The sequence below is a fragment of the Phalacrocorax aristotelis genome, chromosome 3 (genome assembly GCF_949628215.1).
Source record: "Phalacrocorax aristotelis chromosome 3, bGulAri2.1, whole genome shotgun sequence".
Classification (NCBI taxonomy): Eukaryota; Metazoa; Chordata; class Aves; order Suliformes; family Phalacrocoracidae; genus Phalacrocorax; species Phalacrocorax aristotelis.
Window position 1 is genome coordinate 28,068,358 of NC_134278.1, and position 22,220 is coordinate 28,090,577.

The 22,220-nt window shown below is 41.0% G+C and overlaps 1 protein-coding gene across 6 annotated transcripts in view; it reads right to left on the reverse strand.

The window, feature by feature from the left end:
- The window catches only part of DST (dystonin), a 316,847-nt gene that overhangs the window by 194,857 nt on the left and 99,770 nt on the right, over window positions 1-22,220 (reverse strand). For 5 of the 6 annotated variants that reach the window (XM_075087006.1, XM_075087009.1, XM_075087008.1 and 2 more), the window contains 2 exons: window positions 20,471-20,532; window positions 2,259-2,348 (listed from right to left, as the gene is read on the reverse strand). In XM_075087006.1, the coding sequence (XP_074943107.1) occupies window positions 2,259-2,348; window positions 20,471-20,532 (152 nt within the window). Of the gene's footprint in view, window positions 1-1,640; window positions 1,740-2,258; window positions 2,349-20,470; window positions 20,533-22,220 lie in introns of all 6 variants that reach the window. The other variant, XM_075087012.1, reaches the window with a different exon arrangement.

Here is a 22,220-nt window from a genome sequence, read left to right on the forward strand (position 1 = left end):
ACTCTCGACTTAGGTAGAACACCATAAAGTGTGAGAAAACCTAACAAGTCACTCTTCTCAAAGCAAAGTCAAAACTAGCAAGAAAAATTGTAAAATAAGCATGAGTAGTGTGTTAACGGAAAAATGGCAAAACTGCATGCAGTTAGTGTAAAATCACCAAGAAGAATAATCACACAGAAGAAGCATACTTTACTTAGCTGTCACAGATCAGCAGTGGGAAAGCAGTTAAATTTATATCATCATAACAACATCCAAATCCTTCTATTCTTCTTCCTTATTTCAGATTTTTCACAAACTTTTACAGCAATAAACTGAAGCGGACTATAATCACTAGAGGTCAGCCATGAATATGAGCATTTCCTCAGACAGTCACTGCGAAACACACAGTTACAAGTCCAAGCCTCCCTCAGTTGCCTTTTTTCCCCCACTGTGGAGTATCAGATGCTTGCCAAAAGGAAACATGGGAAAATGGAGTTGAATAAGAAGCATAAACTAAAACACAACTAATTTTGATTTCCATTATAGAACCTCCAAATTAGCCCGTTGTTTTTCACAACCATTGCCCAGGATCAAGCCCTGCAGCCCTCTCTACTGAGTAGCTTCCTGGATGGAATGAAGGACTGCAGGCCTGGAACTTGGTTTTCCACACACAGAGGGTATAATAGATCCCAAACTATATATTTAGGTATAGCATCTCAGAGGGGAAATCTTTTTTTCAACGTACAGCTAAAATGCAGCATTTTGAGTTATGTTATGGCCTAGAAAAAAAGCACACAAATTCCACTGAAATCACAACTGCAGCACAACACACAAGGAGCCTAGAAGGCACTTGGGCCCTATGACAGCATGTTGCTTTAGCAAACGCTAATAATGCGAGGTCCACAAAGGCATGAAACCACTCACTTGAACTAACAAGCACTCAGCATTTTACCCTTTATAAGTAAATATCTCCCTTCTAGACAGTTAAAATACAGTGCAATTAATTCAGCATTTGTTGCCAGAAAGATAAAACCTGCAAACAATCCGTATACTTAGTACCCAAGGCACTACACAGAGCTGTCACGAGCTTCTACTCTGCGTATCTGCTTTCAAAAAAATAACTGTTACATTTGATAAATTCTAAGAAATCGATCTGCACATCTAAATTACCTCATTTCAAAATATTATCCAGTATTATATCACATAGATCGTGGGTGCACTAGACTTATGCTTCTAATTAAGACAAATTAAGCTGTTTCCATTGACTTTGCTACAGAGAGCATCCAAGCCCTTGTCTAAATTACCTGTATATGGGCAATACCAACTGCAAGTAAAAAAATCTTGGTTTAATGGACTTACGGTATTTCCCTACTTATCTTTATAACATCTTGATAATGTTGTCCAGTACACATTTGCACCATGGTTTTGTACAGTTTAATGAAAGAAAGCAACTAGAAATCTTAGACCTTCGCATTTTAGCTGTTCTCAGAAAGGCTGAATAAAAATTTGTCCATTATAAACATACATATCCTGGTTTACCAGTGTGAGTTCTTTTGTCCTTTCTACAGCACGCTACTGCAGCACACCGAACTAAGAGTTTACATTAGCAGACACCACACTTCAAACACTACGTTAGTACAGTTATGGGGGTCGGCACCTACCCCCTTATCCTCATCCTCCACATCCTCATGCTGTTCATTTGCGCATGCTTCTGTTGAACTCACCAACCGTAAGGTCTTCAAAAAATCTCGCTCTCTTGGCTAATGAATATAAGACAGGAGACAGGACAGCAAAGACACAAGACAGACCACAAATGAAAAGAAGAGCATGAAAAGAAGAACATAATGAAGAGAACAAATACCAAGCAAGGGAAGTAATGCTCACAAAGAAAGGAAATGACACCTGAGGAGTGTGTTAGACAATTTCAGGGACAGTTTATCCTTGCTATTTGTAAGTTACTCCCTTTAATGTGAAGGGATATTAAGCATCCGATACTTGTTAAAAAAAAATTGTAAAGAAAAGGGAAGAACAGAAAAAATAGTGCATTACCCTAATAAGAAAGGAAGTCTCCCTGACCACAAGAAATGAACAGATTGCATTCCCCCACAAAATTCACGGCAGAATATTTTACCAACAGAAATACAACTTGTGTCTTTGGTATCAAGTCACAGATTATAGAAAATATCCAAGAAATCTCCAGCAGTCAATATTCAAAGAGTTAACAGAGTAAATGTATATATAACAAACTGGGACCACTGCATTCTCATCTAAAAGCTTACCAGGGTGTCTCCAGAAAGGACTTCTAAAAGTGAGATTAGGTTATGTCCATCTCTTAGGTCTTCATAAAGGTCATTCACGTGCTTTCGAACCTGCACAGATAAATGCAAAAATAATATATTAAGATCGCCATTTATACCAGAGCATTCACACTCATATTAACACAGTTATCTTTTAAAATATAGATATACCTCAGATACACCTCGGCATAGCTTTTCAAATTTTTTCACTCTCATGAAAAATTTACAAACCCAAATTAATTATAACAGCCAAAATTCACATCTATGTCTGCACTCACACAGTTCCATCATATTTTATTTCATAGTATGAAGTTACGGGTAGTGAATGCATGTAGCAATGCAAAATCAGTAACAACTTAAACAATACCAGATATCCACCTGTTTTGACCTAAATGATGACCACGTACAGGCAACACTATCTAGACCTAAAGAATTATAAAAAAATATACAGAGTAGAATCCTGTCTTGACGTATGTGTTATCCTCAGCATGCAAGCTCAGTGGAGTCAGGCCAAAAGTTAACACACTTTCTGGCCTTGAACTTATCATTAATCAAAGCACATCCACCATTTAACAACATGTTTTGTCACCTCAGATATCCCAATACCTAGTGGGTTTTCCCAATGGCTCTCTCACATCCACCTTATACAACATACTAAAGAAATATGATGTTAGGTTGGTCTAGTGAAGCCAAGGACATGCACAGCCCTTCCCACCAGCAGCAGAGGTTACTGCTTCCTACAGCTCAGCAACACTCTACCACCAACAGGTACCCACCCAGCTGATCCGCTCCCGTGGTGCCCCCTAACAGACAGTCAGCCTTTGCTAGCTGACCTCATTCAACTGAATTGGGTTGAGAGGGTTGATAACCTGCAGACCCTGCGAGGCCAGCCACAAGTGAGGTAGCAGATGTAATGAGAAGAGAGACAACTGAAAGCCCTAATTTTTCTGACAGGCACAACAAAGCTGGGAGTTATCTGTCCGCAGGCTAACTTCTTGCTTCTTAGGGTTAGCTTACTTAGCTCAAATATAACTTTATCTGAAATTTCTTTAACAATTTCAGCCAGTTGCTCTTTAAACGTGAAACAAAGGCCCTCACTTCTCACCAGCAGAGATTTTTGACATTGCTGGCCAGGGCAGAGGTTGAGGGCTTTCCAGCTACAATTTGATGTCAGTTCCCTGCCGTTCCCGTTGAGGCACCAGATCAGAAACTCCCTAAGCTTCCAGAGGATAAAATACAACCTGAGAAATTTCTTCTAAAGCTACCACCTCTAGCAGAGACAAACTGTACTTCCAAAATGAGATCTATGGGACAGTCCCGACTGCCAGCATCTCTGCCTGTCTGATGAGGGTAGCAGGAATTGACCCAGATCTTAGACTTTATGCAACAGCTCTGTTTACCTGATTTTTGAAAGAATTTCTAGATCCATCCTGTTGAATAAATAACCGTCTCCATATTGATGATTAGCTTCATAAATGCTTTTTAGTTCAGGTTTTCTTACTTCAACTTTTAAGCATGACATTACCCTGCAACCTGTTTTTACAAAGACCATCTTCTTAATTGGAAATAATCTCACAGCACATTTATGCTTCTGCTGAAGACTAGCCAGAACAAGTCATCTAGAAGACTGTTCCATAAGGAATTACAACTGATAATATTTTCCAAAACGTTAGTACAGACACTACATACACAGTCAAGTTATACACATACCCACGCCCATACACATACATAGTTTTACACACTCATACACATATACAAAATAATATAGTTTTAATTCTAGTCGTGATTTTAAAAAAAAAGCTCCTGTAAACAATTATTTTTAAAAATTTCCAAGAGAAAAATTATCTGGTAATACTGAAGTACTGTTAAGCTGAACAAAGAAACAAAAACAAAGCAGATGTTCTCCTACTGTATTTGGGGGGGGGGGGGAAGGGGGAAGCCACAAATATATCATTAAAATTCCTGAGAAGAGATGTGATTATGCCAAGTGCTTAAAAGATGAAAAGCACGAAGGTCTTAAGTCGTTAACTCAAAGCAACTGTTACTTTTTATTTTTCTGTTCAAAGAACTATGCTGAACTGAGTGCTAAACTCCTTCCAACAAAAGCAGGTGAGTTTTTTGGAGGTGGTTGGTTTGTTTGGTCTTTTTTTTTGTTTTGTTTTGGGGTTTTTTTGTTGCTGTTGTTTTGTTTCTGTTGGGTGGTTGTGTTTTCATTTTGGTTTGGTGTTTGTTTCTTTGTTTGTTCTTTCTTTCTTCCTTCCTTTCCAGTAAAACCCTGGAAGAGGGTTCCTCGCTCCTCCCTGCCCCTCTGGCCAAGACATGCCACTCTCCACTCAGGAGGGCAGAATCCCAAGCCAGAGCAGATCCACAGCACAGGCTGGTGGCCAGAGTCATGGGGGGACATCAGGTTAAGGACAGAGGAAAGGGGTGCACATCTAAAAGACACTGCACCAGCACAGCTAAAGAACTATGTTGCAGCACCAAGTCAATGCCTGCACTGCACTCTTTTCAACACAGAACTCATGGGAATTGCCCAACATGCCAGTATCTGAACTGTGAGATGAGAAAATACTACCATTTCTAACATGTCTGCTTTTATTTTCCATTAGATGCAAGATAATTTTGTTATTCTGCTGGTCCGTCTCTCACAGCATACATTTGTTGACCTTCTCTTTGTTCCTGGTACTCCGAGGTTTCCAACGTATTACAGAGACCACCATCCTCCCCAACTTATCTTTCTAGAAATCACAGATGCTTCAGAGATGAACTCACAGTGTGTATGAAGAAAGTGGCACAGAGCTGTCAAGACAGGAGAACCAGCAGCATGCCTTAGATGTCTGTCTTACTGTCAGCCAATGGCAGAATTAACTGTGAGGATTAATTACTTAGGACATACTACATTGGTGTGCTGGTACAGGACAACATAATAAAGAAATTCCAGTATCCTGAGCAGCAGGCGTGCACCTAAAAAGATATATTTGAACAACTGATGTGCAGCAAGCACATTCATTCAAAGCAGCAGACCACTTATTTTAAAAGGAGCACCTTGAGCTTCTTAAGAGATCCTACACTGCCACTTGAGAAAAGTTTACAAAATCATCTCTCTCAACTATCACTTGGGCAGGTCTCATCTCTCAACATGTATAATGAATTCTTAGATCTTTAAATGCGTAAGAAAAAAATATTGCTATTTCATTGCTGGTTTGCCACCACACTCAGCTTCCTTCAGAACGCATAGTACCACAAGTACTAGATGCAAATGGGGGTTCCTGGATGGATCTGTGGCATCTGCGGAGCCCCGTGACACTTCTTTAAAAGTTCCTGTGGCATTTCAATAAAACAACTGTCAGCCCTACATTTTGCAAGGTCCATGTGCAAAGTAGGCTACGTGCTGCCTCGGGCAACTTTCTGCAATATACCATGTGTGGCAGATTTGATAATCCAGGCATGAGAAGAGATTCTTTAAGGAAGACATGGGAGATGATGAGGGGCATCTGACAAAAGTTTAAACAAGAGAAGCCAGATGGTTTCATCAGTCAAAAGGAGACAGAATTTAAGGCACTGTTTCAGAGGTGATTCAACTTCTGATCTTCATCTTCTAGTCTGTATACTATGATACTTGTGGCAAGCAAAACTCCATCCATCCCCCTTGATATGAGCATGAGATATTTCATATCATACTTCCCCAGTAAACTTAAGCTTTGCAGTTTAGTGCCTTGGGGAATCTGCACTCTAGTGAAAAACTGCTTTTAAAACTGAGCAGTCACAGAGCTGCAACCTTGCCCCCAGACCCCAGCGTTAGGCACTCAACAAATGAAGACCATAAAGAAGGCTGCCGCCTCCTAAAACCAGCAATCTAATACCCCATATAACTTGCATAACTTTATCATGCTGTTCAGCTGACACACCCGGTTGTCCTTACAATTAAGTTGCTATCGGTTCTAACCTCGCGTACCATTCTGCTGCTGCAGTTACAGACCCTGGCCCACCAGGCTTGGCTTCCTCCTCTGTGGGATGGCAGCAAATCTGTCACCACTGCCTTCAGTCTGCCTGGTTACATTTCCATTCACAGAAAACAAAGCCATGACTCAGCTGCCTGGACACACGCCTATAGGGCTGGTTAATGTTTAGGGGGTATGCCACTTGGCCTCCACCTGCTTCTCCAGAATGACTACGGTTTGCCCAAGTCCTGCTAGCCATTCCCCTACAGACATCTGTCCTGAATAGCTTCACACATCTCAAAAGCTCTAGTTGTCCATACTTAGGGCACTGAATATGCACATAGTAATCTCTATTTTTGCCATGGGTCACAGCAAAGAACAAGCCATCTTCCATAGCAAGCCCATTTCTTCCAATTCTGATCAGAACAAGATTTTGCTGATACTGGAACAAAATCTACAGTTTTACACAATAAAATCACAAGCTGCTTATGCTTGTACGGGTAAAAGGGGAAGGACCGCCCCTTCTGCTTCTGCAAGCAAAACCAGCTTGGTTTCGAAAAGGATGGACAGAAGATGCACAGGCTGGAGTACAGTAGGAAGACCACTCTAACACGGCCACACCTCTTTGAAAACAGAGAAGAATCACCCCCTTTTTCTTACTCAGAAGTATATCTGGCAGGAAAACAGGGTTGTGGCCCTTTCTGTGCATACAGTGGGTGCATGCCCAGCATACACGCAGGAAGACCTCACATTTGTGTTACGGTACAATGTATTCCAGACTAGCACCTAAAATGCAAGGGACCATGTTCTTGACTAAGATAGCATAGGAAGGAGCAGAAACAAATGGTCATGTGCTGCAGCGTCTAGAATCGAGGCAGAGAGGCAGGAGAGAGTATATAATCAGATCTGGCAGGAATAACTAGAAGTAACTCCCATGTGCTGGAGGCCACCAGGAACTTCCTGAGGGAGGTGAGGCAACGGCCGTGGCCCTGGCAGGCTGCAGGGCTTGGAAACAAGGCAGAGTTTTGTGCTCAACACATATGCAAACTTACTAATTTTTTATAGGATAAGGAAAGCAGACGATTTTAATGCAGGGCCTTTCTTAAGACATCAGGATTTTCCTTATCTATGTTATAATTAAGCTGAACTGATTGTTAAGAGAACATGCCAAACTAGACCTTTTCTAGAACAACCAAAATTTAGAATCAAATCTGAATCACATTTATTTCAAAAAACTGAAGTTCAGCTGACGAGCCTTTATAAAATCAGTGTCATTGCCAAGCATTATCAAGAATTATAATACTACGGATCCAAGAGAGGCTTTTCAGACCACATAGCCTGGGAAAGTCTTTTCAAATGCTGCTCTCTTCACTTCTGGAAGGAAAGTTAATTAAATGCCCAGCACAGACATAAAGCATTACCACTATTCCAAAGGAAAATGGGATAAGGCTCAAAAGTTAGAACTGTAACGGGTGTGTTTGGAGGGGAAAAAAGGGTCAGGCCTTAATTACCACTGAGGTCACTGATAAGTCCAAACGACAGCTGGCACAAGGCCACCACGAGTTTCACAATAAACTTCAAATCCATTCTTTAAGAATCTGATTCAATGCCATGGAAAAAAGATCCCTCAAGACTCCCATTCACTTCAACTACAACAAAACATTTTTTCTCCAAGATAATAGACAGATAAGTTAAGAGCTCCTATAATTACACTATTCCACAAAAAAAAGCCATCAGCATTCAGACTGCTGAAAACCCGCTGTGGCCACCGCGTGAGACCCTGACATCTTAAGGAGTTTTCCCTGATATTTCGGCTTCCTAAAAAAGAATTTAAGCTTGTTTTTAAAAGACAAATTGTATTAAAAGCTCTAGTCATGAGGAAGCAGTTTTCTATAAGTTTTGAAAATTTGTATGTTTTAGTCCTTTCACCTTTGAAAATTAAGGAATCACACTGGCAGGTCTAACTCCAGGAGAATATATAAACCTATGCCATGAGCAAAGAATAAAGAATAAAAAACCCTCTCATGCAAAAAGTTGTATTTATGTGCAAAAATACGGGTTTACTATGACAACACATGCAGTATGTTTTATGAGAAATGCTCTAAAATTCTGAGCAGGTTGTAACAAGATCCACACAGCATGTAATTGTCAAAATATCAGATTTGTCCGAATACCAGATTTGTCAAAGTATTCCCATGTGACTGATCTGCCAAGCAAGGCTGCTTCTTCAAACATCTTCAGGACTACTAACTTTGCTCTACAGACTTCTTAGATTCCCCCACATAAAGCACACGAGTGTCACTCCATATGCCGCAGGGCCGCCCCACCTCAGGTAATTTCCATCCGAACGGGCTGTTCAGCACAGCAAGGCGCTGAGCTGTGGTCCATGGCCAACCTAATGTCACGCCAAGAGATCAGGGAACCGAAACAATTACATGCAGATTTACATCCTCCCGGAGTTTCTCATATTCTTTAATCTTACTTCAAACCCAAAATTTATTTCTGGGGTTAAAAACAAACTGTAAATACGCACCCTGGTCATGATCTTTGTTTTGTACTGAATCCTATAACAAACTGCACCCGTTCTGTTAAAAATAAACAAGCACACAAGCTCTGGCAGGATTTAATCACTGGCTAACCCTGCAACAGTGGCCTCCGGGCACAGCTCTCCCCGGGGTATGGGAGCAGAGCGTAGGCAGCCCGAGTGCTGGGCGGCAGATGGTGCTGCTCCCCCGCCTCTGGGCTGGCACTGGACACCCACCACCCAGGACACACCAACCAGCTCCCCCAGCCCAACAGCACAGGGCCAGTGGCGAGACGGCACCAGAGGAAAATTTGTGCCCCTTCTCTTCTGCGCGCTTGCTCGCTTGCAAGCAAAGGCTGGTGAATCCAGATTTAAGTCCAGTTGTCCAAATCTCACTCGCACTCTTCTCTTTTGCACGCCAGTCTGATAACGCACTCCACAGGAAACATTTCTTGTGGTTCACTGAAAATAAATCATTCTTTGTTTCATACTCAGGAGTAATTTTCTAGCTTTTTGACTTTGGATATTAGTTTTCCCAAATAGCAGGCAGAGCTAATGCTACTCCGTTTCATAAAGGCTCTTTACCATTCCAAATACTTTTACTAAGTCACCTCTAAACAAGTCTCCCATCCAAAGCGAGTTCAACACCCCTATCTTTCTTTATAACAATGCTTCCTAACTGAAGATTCATCCTTGGCTGCATCCTTGGATTCATCCTTCACTGTCTCATCTGGCCAATGCTCTATACTCTATTAGCACAAGAACTTTGTGATTCGAACAGACTTCATGTGCTCCACCCCGCTAAAGCCCTGTCCTTGTACCTAAGCTTGGATCAGTCATGATTTTTTTTTTAATATCAACCTTCACACCCTTTCCAGACAACACGATCATCTGATTAACCAATTGCTGTTGCATACTCTATTTTGCATTTTGTTACCAGCCTTCGACTGTTTCATATGTGTCTGGATAATTCTTAATAAACTAGCTTCCTTAAAAAAAAAAAAAAAAAAAAAGATACTTATATGGGCTTTAAGGTAAATACACTGTTGCTCAATTTAAAAAAAAAAAAAACAACACACAACAAAAACCAAACCACCACACTACACAGGCCTTTGCTAAATCTTGTCCTTGCATTTTTCTTATACTTCTATGCTTGATTTTGTGAAATTCATTCCAATATTCTCCCAATCCCCCAATCAGCAAGTATGCAAAAGCAGGTGCATAATCTTATACGTATATAAAACAGTAGGACATAAACATACACATCCATGAGTTCTTTTCCGGATTTCAGAAGCTGCATATTATCTGAAACACTGTCATCATACGGAATAAGTTTAACCCAGTGTCTGAAACACAAAAATCCTTCCTTTCCACCTCCTACAGAAAAAAGAAGTTTCATCTCCACCCCAGCTCACGCATCTCAAATCTTTTACGAAGTAATGGGCTGAAGGGTTCTTTTCAAGCAACACTGGTCCAGCCACTCAGAATACTTCCACAGGTCCTATTCTGCTTATTCATCATCATTATCACAGTGCTACCCTCACTGTTTTAATTTAAACACTTGCATAGTCTTGGTCAGCTGCTTGTAACTTTGCATATTGGGAATAGCAAATCCATCTGAGAGGAGCCCATGGTGGGTAGATTCACCAGCTCAGCAGAAATGGGTATCTACTAACATAAAATGGACTTCTATTCCATTACTGCTAAAATATTCATTTAAGTCACAGAAGTATCCAGCCAGCTTTAGTATCTATTTCACCAGAGTAAACTTCATTCTACAGACAGCCCTCAGTGAGCACGGGGGACCGATGCCACATGTGGCACATCATGCAAGGTCCCATGCGACTCCACGCATGTTCCCAGCCCACTGACACTTCTTGCACCAGCTGTGATTTTAATGCACAGCATGTCCATCTCTCTCCCGTGGTTTGCACCTCCATAACCTTTTATGATTTTTCCTCAACGCAGTACACTCTGATCAAATGCTTTTACGTATAAGACTCTGTAAAAGTATTTGCAAATCTTAGGAAGACTGAAAAAACCTGCATTATAAAACCCTCTACATCTCTATCATATTTTCTAGCTGTTAGGAGATAGTGCCTCAGCACGTATTACTGATAATTGAAGTGTGACTCACAACCTGCTTGTGACATTTATGCTGTCCCCTTTTTAATGTATTTTACTTAAAGGCATAAATACAGATTAATAGAGAATACAATGCAAACATCACTAAATTTCACTTTACAGAGTAGCTCACTGAAAGAGTGCATTCTCACTGAAACTGTAGGATTGATGCAGACTGAATTCAATAATATAATGAAAACCGAAGCCTTATAAAGAACTCGGCATTGATCAGTTCTAAGACTCAACCATGAGTATTATTTTGCCAGGAAAAGGCTGGGCCTTAGTAGGCTGCCACAGAATAATATAACTGTAAGGCTAAAAATGACTGAACAGATCACTTCACCCGACCCAGGGCAGAGGAGCAGACCGTGTTTGGCCAAACCATGCCAAAGATGCTTCTCTAATTTATTACTGAAAATTCAAATGAAGGAAATTCTACAGTGTGATCCATATTACTTCAGTGTTCTCTTATGTTTACTTACTTTTCAGGGAGGGGGATTTTTCCCTGCTAATCTTCAAACTAAGTCTTCTTCTGTAAACTAAGCTGAATTTTTTGTTGTCCCTACCACCACCCTTACAGCCTGACCTCGGAAAACGCCCGTTCACCAGCCTCTGCATAACTACCTTTTACATACTGAGGACACATTGCCAGGTCTCCCTTCAGCCTTCTCTGTTTCAGACTAAACAAACTCAATTATCACAATCTGCCCTTGATTTTCCAAGAAAACTTAACTTCTTACTGCTTATTACAGATGGCTGCAAACCTCTTGTCACGGCAAAGATGAGGAGCTGCACAGCCAGGCAGAGTTTCACAACTGCATGCCCACAAGCACACTCATGTGTACAAAAATGCAGAATTATAATCTGTCTCCCTGTCTCCTACCATCATGCTGGCCCAGAGGCAGGGTGCAGAGCTCATCTGTGGTTCGTGGAGCTCCCTGGGCACAAGCCAACACAGCCCAGCACAGATGATCGGCCTTAGTAAGAACCATGGCAGGGTGAGGGCCACACTTGCTGCTGAGAACATGATAAAAAGCCTAAGCCAAGAAAGGTACAGCCTCAGTGTTTGAGAAGCAGGGGTATCACCACAAGGATGAATTGACAGAGCTCAAATCCTCACTTGAGAATGTGGCACAGCAAGGGCAGCAGGTGCTCGGATGCCATCTCTGGCTGGAAGAGAGATGGATCCTTGCAGGACATTGAGTTGGTGGAGCATGTCCAGCAAAGGGCAACAAAGCTGGTGAGAGTCTAGAGACCAGGTCTTATGAGGAGAGGTTGAGGGACCTGGGGTTGTTTAGTCTGGAGAAAAGGAGGCTGAGGGGAGACCTTATCGCTCTCTACAACTACCTGAAAGGAGGTTGTAGTGAGGTGGGTGTTGGTCTCTTCTCCCAAGTTACTAGCGATAGAATGAGAGGAAATGGCCTCAAGCTGCATCGGGAGGTTTAGACTGGATATTAGGAAAAATTTCTTCACTGAAAGAGTGGTCAGGCATTGGAACAGGCTGCCCAGAGAGGTGGTAGAGTTGCCATGCCTGGTGGTGTTCAAAAAACATACAGATATGGCACTTCAGGGCATGGTTTCAGAGACATGGTGGTGTTGGGTTGACAGTTGGACTTGATGATCCTAGAGGTCTTTCCAACCTTAATAATTCTATGATTCTATGATGCTGCTGCAGCACCTGATGCAGCCATAACAGCAGCAACAACCGATGGCACTGGCTCTTCCTAGTGCCAGTTCTAGCTGAGCTGTCACTCATGGCAATATCCACACAAACTGTATCTGGGATCCTTTTGTTCAAATTCTGTGACAGTAGTTCGCTAATGAGACTATATGTGATAGCACATCAAAAAATGTAGATATGCTGTGTACCCAGCTTCCCCTTTGTCCACTTGCTTTCCAAGACCAGTTGTTCCACAGTCTTCCCAGGGAAATTACCCTGCGAGGTCTCCACCTCCCCATTCTTTTCTTCTGCTTGGGAGAGAGGTATTATACTTACTTTAACCGCAGAATCCTAGGAGTCCCCCATCCTCTCTGAATTTTTAAATAGAATGATAAAATATTATAAATCGCTTCAATTAGTTCCTAGCTGTTAGGTGAATAAAGCTGTGGAACCAGAAAGCACATAACTTCCCTGACTATTCTTTGACCTGCTCTTTCCTTATCTGAATTTTAGCCTCACCTTGTTAAAATGTGTTTTGTCAAGTCAGTATTTTGTAGGGTGAAGGGGACAGAGTAATTCAGACTTTTCTACACCATTCAATACTATTTTGCATGCCTTCCCTTGGTAATGTATCCATACTTCTCCTTTCTTCATCATATTCCGATATAACTACAGAACCCTTCTCCTGTGGACTTTTACGTCACACTAACTCCTTCTGGACCTTCTACTTGTCTGATTTTACCCCACCATGCTTTACTAACTCCTTTATACAAATCTTTAGTCCTGCTGTCCTTATTTCCACTTCTTCTATGGCTCCTTTGTATTGCACACATCTCTCAAAACCAGTAGTATATTCTATATGATACCTCCTATCTGTCCTGCCTGTCTGCAGCCTGCCTTTGTGTCTCCAACACAAATGCCTTCAATGGCTGCCAGATCTTCTGCACTCCTCCCTCTCCTGCGTTACTTCTCCAGGAGACTCTGCCCTATTGCTTTCCCCAGTTCTGCTGCTTAGAAGTTCACTGTCCTTTTTTGGCTTCTCACTTCTCTCTTTAAAAGGTGAGCCTGGGATTTTGCCATCACTTGCTGTTAAGACACCTCCCTTTTTAAATTTTGAAGCAATCCCTGCCAATCAGCCCAGACCTAACTAACTAGCAGTTTTGCCAGTGGCTTTCTGAACCTGACGGGCTGAAGGTCTCCCTGGCTGGCACTTCTCTCAAAACACATGTCCACACCAGAGGCAGCCACCTCAACTCCTGCAGCAGGCAGGGAACAGAACAGCAAGTGTGCCCTGACCGGGTCTGCACACCTGCTTGGGGCTGAGCTGAGCTGTGTCACAGAAACGCATCCTTCTTGCACAGGCTACAGAGGACACCTTTATAGGTGTTCAAATGCAGACTCCACATCTGCTCTTCCTGTCAGTAATGACAAAAAATCAACTTCCCCATTGATACACAGTTCTGTCTTTCCGATGCTAGTTTGCGACCAAAAAAATCTACTACCAACCTCCTTGTTCCAGTTCAACACCTCAAATCAACAGCAACCATAGTCACCTTCTGCCCCTTCTCTTTGGCCAGAGGCGTGCTGCACTGTTTGTTACACAGTGCCACCACTTCTCTTCAGTCTTCATGCTTCCATCTTGCCCTCTCCTTTCCAGGCTTGTTTTATGTGTCACCAAACATACCTCATCAGGGATGAACTGTTTGAAGTATGCAAAGGTAATGCTAATAACATAAAATTCAGCCAATAACTCTGCCTTTTGCAGCTTCAAACTACAGGGATGCACTAACTTGGACCAAAGGCAATACACTCTCATCGTTCTGGTGAGACCCCAGCTGGAGTCCTGTTCTCAGCTCTGGAGCCCTCAGCACAGGGGCCTTATAAGAGAGATGGGGACAGACTTTTTAGCAGGGCCTGTTGCGATAGAACAAGGGGTAATGGTTTTAAACTAAAGGAGGGTAGATTTAGTATAAGGAAGAAAGTTTTTACAGTGAGAGTGGTGAAACACTGGCACAGGTTGCCCAGAGAGGTGGTAGATGCCCCATCCCTAGGGCCACTCAAGGCCAGGTTGGACGGGGCTCTGAGCAACCTGATCTAGTTGAAGATGTCCCTTCTCACTGCAGGGGGGTCGGACTAGACGACCTCTAAAGGTCCCTTCCAACCCAAAGCGTTCTACGATTCTATGATTCTAAAGCACATATAGTATTGGCAGACATAACATTATTCTGATTTAAGCCAAGGTACTGTATTTCTACAGGTAGATGAGGATTTTAAACAGCATGTTACTATCTTTAGATTTCCTTGCTCAAAGCACCATAAATGCCTTTAGAAGATAATATCATTCTTTACAGGAAAAACATGTTTATTCTGATACCTTCCTAGGTCCCCATATAGTCACATATCTACATTACATCAGGGCAACAGCTTTCTGAAGTATATGAAATACTGTTGTAAAATGAACTATTCTGGTAATGTTTGTGACTGAACGTTGGAGGTTGCCTACTGCCTGGAGTCCACATACTGGGACAAATACTACTCCCACTGGAGCCAATGGCACAGTTACACCGGCCACATGGGAGAAAGACCAAGCCAGAGTATTTCCAAACTGATACAGAAATTATTATTAAATGTGGGTACATCAAAAGTATATAGATAAAATATAATTCCATGCATAATTTAACAATTAATTAAAAAGCCAACACTTAATGGCAAATGGTAGAATTTTATCTCTTGTGACCTCTAAGGAATAAATAATACTAAATAAAATCTACGTTGAGAGCTAATTGCAAACAATGAACCCATGAAAAGAGAATTAATTAATATATTAATATATTAGTCTGTCATAAGAAACATATTTCATCATACAGTAATCTCATGGTAGACCTAATTCTTCTTATACTCATTCCTTCATCTATGAGCACCTATGTCAAACAATTTAAAAATACTCAAACACCACAATAAAAAGGATCATAAAAACATACACTCAACTGGTTCAATAGCGCTGCATGCCTTAAAATATCTATGCACTCAAGCTATCCTATATTTCATGCATATTTAATATGCTGTTTTCAATTATTCTCTTTCCAGCTCCCAATTAGTCATGAAGTCTGCATGCATTAAGAGGATCAAATAAACTTGAAATCTCTGGCACGGTTTTTATTGACCTGGGTTTATTTATTTATTTGCTTTCAGAGCAATTTTATGATGCAGTTTATCATTAGCCTCTAAAATTTTGTACAAATTTCCTCTTCTTTTTCAGCTTTACCTCCTGGTATTCTGTCACTATTTTTCCTCACCTGGTTACCTTCCTCCCTTGTCTAAACTTCAACTGAACACCAAAAAATCCTGAGTTTGCTTGCTGATCTGCTTTGCAATCAGCTATAGATTATACTAAGCAGATGAAAGATGCTGCGCAGTTTACCTCCAAATGGAAGATTTTAAAAAAAAGAATTTGCATGCAATGCAGCGTAAGTAACTATAATTGTGCACATTTCCAGGGATAAGAACAAAAATAAAATACTACTTTAACTTTAACCATTAACTGACGATCTTCCTCAGGAGCTCTTTTTTGGAAGCAGCACATCTTAAAGGAAAAACACTTCAAGGCCTTTTAGAATAGTCCTGAACACAGAAGAGCAAAAATTTTGGGGAGAAAAACTGAAATATTCTTCTGTCTACCAAGCAGACAATAGGCCTTGCTGAACAATTAAAAAACAAAATAGAGGAGGAAATACTGATATTAGAGCTGCACCCAATGTCTGAAACAAGCTACACGCCCTGTTGGAAGTGGGATTTTACAGGATTTGCTCCCAGCACAGTTTGCGGCAGCTGTCAGAATGAAGTAGGCGGACTACATAGAAGACTCATTTAGATGCACTAGCACAGCAAGCGATCTTCGTCTTATTTTCCTTAACACGGGGGGGGGGGGAGGGAAAAAAAAAAAAAAAAACCACCACACACACAAAAAAAGTCCCAGAACATGCTTTTTGCAAGTATGTTTCAAAAATGAAAGGTGCTAAATTGAGACTTTTTTTAAAAACAGTAACTGCCATTAGATTAACGCCAGGTCCCTCATCCCTTAAAATAAATATAAATGCAGAGCTAAATAGTATTCATTTCTGAAGGGAGAGGAGGTAGGGAATTTTAAAGAACAGACTAACTGCATGGCTAAAAAGAAGATACTGTGGAGTAGCGCTATTTAAAATGATAGCCACTAGTGTCAGTGAAGTGCCAGCTTTCAGCAAGGGAAGGACTGCACTGTATCAGGAACCATTAAATGCATACCTGAACATTTCACAAAGCAATTGACCTAAGTGGCTATTTGTAACTGTGCTGCCTACATGCCACAAAGGAATCAATAACTTCAAGGTTCCTACTCCAAATTACTCATTCAGTCTTTGCGCAACAAAAAGCTGGTCCCTCTCTAATGCACTATCGCTGCGACACAGTAAATGATTTTGAACACGAAGCTTTAAAATGGTCGTTTTAAAAGCATTTTGTCCTGCTACTTATAAAAGCCTTCTTGCTCATAAGACCTTTAAAAGGGACTTTTGGAGCAACTAATGACTGTGCAGGGATGCTGCCCATTGCTCCCATCACCAGCGTCTTTCTCCTAAGGTCCAGCCAGTCCAAAGCCAACCAGTGCTGGAGCCCTGGGCAGGACAGCCCTCCCACTCCAGGGAGCTGCTCAGGCACCCCAGGGCCCCCTGTTGCTGCTAGAAGGTCAGTTAAGAGGCTCTCTACAACCTTTCCTTCCATGAAAAAGAAGAAACATTTTCCCTTGGAGGGAAGATACCTGGATGTTCACTGTATTTTCCCATCAAAGCACTGATCTAGCCAGCCTCTGGTTGCCTTCAGTCCTATTTTCTGTACATCATAATTTCTGATAAGGAACTTCAACTTTTTTCAAAATATCCTGTTTAATCTGTCAAGACTAAGATCTGGCACTACAAAAACATTTTCAAATTGGTTTGAGAAAGGAACTGAACAACAAAGAAGAATTTGTCTGCTTTTACTCCTTTTTCATCATCAACTTTATTTTCCAACTTTTATCTCATCCTGCCCCTGTATTTCACACTTCTCCCATTCTTTCCTTAGGTTTTGGGGTTTGGGATTCAAAGGAGTGTCAGGAAGAATTTCTGGGCTTTCATGGAAGTTAGATTTCTCTTTGGGTGCTTTAGGACCATGTGAATACTATGCTAGAATGAAACCCCTTTCTTCCACAAATGTACCTCTTCTGCTACAGCAGTAAGTAACCCTCGACATAACAAGTACTAGAATTTAACATCCTATTTTGACAGCAGCAAAATGAAACAGTTGCTGGAAGCAGAGGCAGGTTTAGAGAAGTTAAGAGAGGCGATATCTACCCCACCACCACACCACTCTGGCATGTACATTTCTCCCTGGAAGCTCATACCACACAGCAGCAGGCAAGTCTGAAGTCCAATATCTCACCTCTCCAGCCCATATGTCAACAAGAAGTAAAAGATAACATTGAAACCAGAGCCCACCATCAGACATTAAACAGTAGCCTTAGCAAGTGCAGTGCTCCAATCAGCCCCTGGAAAATCTATTATCAGTTCAAAAGAAAAACTTCAGCATTTAAAAAATGTACTGACAGTCCACTTGATCTTAAACTCTGGAATTCAAGGAAAACTTGAACAGTTGAATTTTGCAAATAACACATTATGTACCTGTCTAAAACTACATCTCTCAAGATCATTTGCAGGAAATAGTTCTGCAATTACTATGTTTCTAGTTTAGCAAAGTACACAAGTACATGCTTAACTGCTCAGCGGAACTGACAAGGGACTAAACTTAAACACTGAATATTATACACTACACGCTTAGATGCTTTGAATCTAATGCAGCTAAAGATGGGCAATGGAGGGCAGAAAGGTAAATATTTCTCAGCCAAATATATCTATATATTTATCTCTTTCTACAATCACTCACGCTGAGAACTATTGGAAGATGAAGGCCTTAAGGCCACTGACCTTGGGAACCAAGTCAAAAAGATTTAATATGAACTCCCTGATTTCCTTACAGGTTTAGAGTCTAAATCATTTTTAAGCTACTCCCAAGAGGTTGACAGATGGCAACGATGACTGTGCATGTTTTTAAACTGTAAAATAAGGATGTATAGAAATACAATTTTCAATATACTACTCTTCTGTAAAAACAGGTATAATTTTAAATTTATGTTAAAGGATTGGTCTCCAAAAAGCTTCAGATAGGCTTTTCTTCTCCCCACAGAAAATAACTACACCTTTAAAATGCATCTTTAATACAGAAAAAGATTAGTAACTTCTACAAACCCGGTAACAATTACCTTCAATTAGAAGGAGACTGTTAATTTGGAGATTGCATTTTGCTGCCAGAGTACTAGCAGTCTTCCTATATGTTTTTTTTCTTTGAATCTAATTTGGCTGAAGTACCAGACAATGGATACATGTCTTACATTATAAATAAGAGGTAAAATCTATAGAGGGAAGGTTGCAAGTCTGCAGCCTCTTGTCTTTTCTCATTAGCAAGCAGAAAACTTCTGGAAAGACACAGGGCCATTTGGGTATTTCAGGATTACAGAGAGGAAGCATCTACATAGAAGGGGTGCTAGGAACAGCTGTTGCTACACAGCATGATTCCTCTGGGTCTAGCAAATCCACAAAGGAAAATCTACTGCTGTGGGCAGTATTAAAAGCCATTCTGCAACTCCAGACTCACCCCGTGCACAGAAAGGTTATGAGTAGCTCCTCCTGCAGAGAGACTGATGTCGGGACAACTCCTGATGGCTCAAGTCATGGTGGGAAGGACTAAAAGACCACTCTGGAAGAGAGGTCTCTTGCTAAAAGTAAAATTGGGACCAACTTCACATCCGAGCCCTCCTAGCTCCCTAAGTCACACCATTTCCAACAGCTACTCTGGTTTGAAATTTTTAAAAGGTGTAAAACCAGAACTCTGCATCTTCTCAAGATTTAAGGAGGCCCCCCCCCAGGTTGATATTAAACATCCCTGAAGAAATTCTGTTCAGAGTCCACTATTTCTCAAATACACACAAGTACAGCCACAAGAAGCAGAGAGATAATTAAGCTGCCTTCTAAAAAAAGTATTTTTCTCTAAATATGAACATGAGCAAATCTTTACAGCAGTTTCTGAACATTACACACTGTGCTCCTTAATTAACCTCAACTCTGACAGTTTGCAAATACATTTTTATTTAATGTGACTTCTACATGAATTCAAGCTGGGCGGGGAGGGGAATCAAAGCAAGTTATGTTAAGTAATTATTCAACCTCTTTCGCCAGAGAAATGTCAGGGCTAGACAGCTGGGGCTGAAACAGCAGATTAAATTTAGAACTGAAGGGCCATGCAGGGAAGGTGAGCTTGGGGCTTTTAGTTCTCTGTTGACTAAAAGCTGTAAATGTTGTTAAAATTATGTGCTTTGTCCCCAAGGCAAAGTTCACTACTAGTCAAAAGAAAGATGTTGAAGAGTGACTTTTGTCCCTCAAAAGCCCTATTTCTAATCCATGAGCAGCATACTGATGCCACAGGATGATCTAGAGCTGTCCTTCTCAAGGTCATGTCTCTGTCCTCAAAAGGGTACTTAAAATTTTTTTTTTAAATTTCCCTCAGCTGTGGTGCTACAGCCATGGCAGTCTAATGCCAGAAGAGAGTCAAGCTTTGTAGAAGGAAATCATGTCCCTTAAAATTTGACTCATTTTAATTTCAAATGCAAGTATTCAAATAGATCACCTTGGGGTATCAGACAGCAGCATTTCAACTCCCCCATGACTCCTCAAAGACAAAGTACATGCATAAATCTCACAATTTAAGATCTTCCTTATTATATGTAACGCAGCTGCATCCTGAAATCAAACATTTACTAAAAGGCACAATCACTGCTGTAATAACAGGTCATCCAGACATCACAGAATTATCAACTGACCTTCATGAGATGCTGATTTATCCATTTTGTGAAGGTCTTCTTTTGTACTTTGTCCCGCTCATCTGGAGGTAGAAAGGAAAAAGAAAAGGGTTTAACAGCTCTACAAGTGATGCAAAGATTTTATTTTTATATGGACAGCTTTATAAAATTAGCATTCTAATAAAGTTTAAAAACAGAATAGTATGTAAAAGCTCTGAATTGTCTAATCAAAATAATAGCATGCAGATGTTTTTGCAATACACCACAGCATGTCACATAAAAGTTTCTTCAGCAGAAGCTCCCAGTGAGTTCCTCCAGGGCGACAGCCCCGCTGGTACGATAACAGCACTACTAACAACAATCCTAGAAGTCAACCATTCCCTAAAATGTACTAAAAAGATCGAGGCAAACTTTTAAAAGCTATAAAAACTACTTACAGCCTAAAACCCAATTAATAATTAAAATATTTACCAGTAGAAAATCTCTTGCTATATGAAAGCTGGCTTTTTTAATCACTATGCTTTTTCACAGGAGTATCACCCTTATTTCAACATGCAAGCATGAGCTACAGCTTCAGTCAGAGAAAGCACTCTCCTTCTTTTAATCCTGTATAATATAAAAAGGGATGTCCACAAACCCAGATATGAAGCCCAGCCACTGACAACAGTTTGCATCAATGACTGCCTGCAAAATACTGAGAAGCATCAATAAAAGCAATAGACTTCAGGGTAAGAAAGCATCCCACTTATGGATGGGGAGTATATACACATATTGTACAGAGTCACGTTAGAGAAACACTAACCACCACTACAGCACCAGAATTATCTCCACAAACCTATGCGTGGTCACTAGCCGGTACAACGGCTACAGGGCCCATTCACAGTCCCAGAGCAGGGGTTGCGGTGCCTTAGGACCAGTACCATCTGTGCAAGCCTAAAAATAGCAAGATCCCTTAAGACCCTGTACAACAAAACTGCAGCTGTTTCATTGACTCAGGCTATTTGTAGTGTGGCTGAGAATGAACAATGAGCTCAGGTAGCAAAACAAAATCCCTCTGCAGCTACTGCCATCACTAGAAGACTGAATCAGATCTGGTATTTTACATAGAAGTACTGTTTTCAGTCAAGGTAACAGAAGTAGTAGGGGGAAAAAATAATCATGGAAGGTCTGTATTCATGGACTTTCAAGTTTCTGGGGTGATACTTGGGTCTTTCAAAACAGCATGAGATCATAAAAGAATCTATCCTGGGTACCTATGCTAGTCCTAACAGTAGTGAGAAATTAATATTTGGGAACAGATGCAAAAACAAGACAAGCAAAAGCCTGTGAAGCCTTTGTATACTCCTCCCTTGTGTGACTCACAGACTTTCTACATGCTTATACATATCTTTATGATATGTATTAAGAGTCATAGATGCATTTTTTCCTGTTTTTCAACCCTATTTCGACACACCTGTAACTTCTGCAGCCACAGTTTTCTGTGGCAATGAGTTTTTCAGGTAGTATGTACAGCGTACACATAACATTCGGCTCTGTACAGAATAGTGGCTGGTCCCTAAATGCCTTTTCCATGCCACTCAATATTTTCCAAGCTTCTGGCATATGCTTTTTCCCCGCTTCGCAGCTCCACAGTCTCTTATTCTAGTTAGGAGCCAAAAAAGGGGATTAAGAGAGAAACTAAAGAGCGAAGCAGCAGTATTAGAGAGAAAAATCTGGCAGACTAAGAAAATCTTTTGCTATATATACATTTCCCTATAGCCTTCACCCAGCA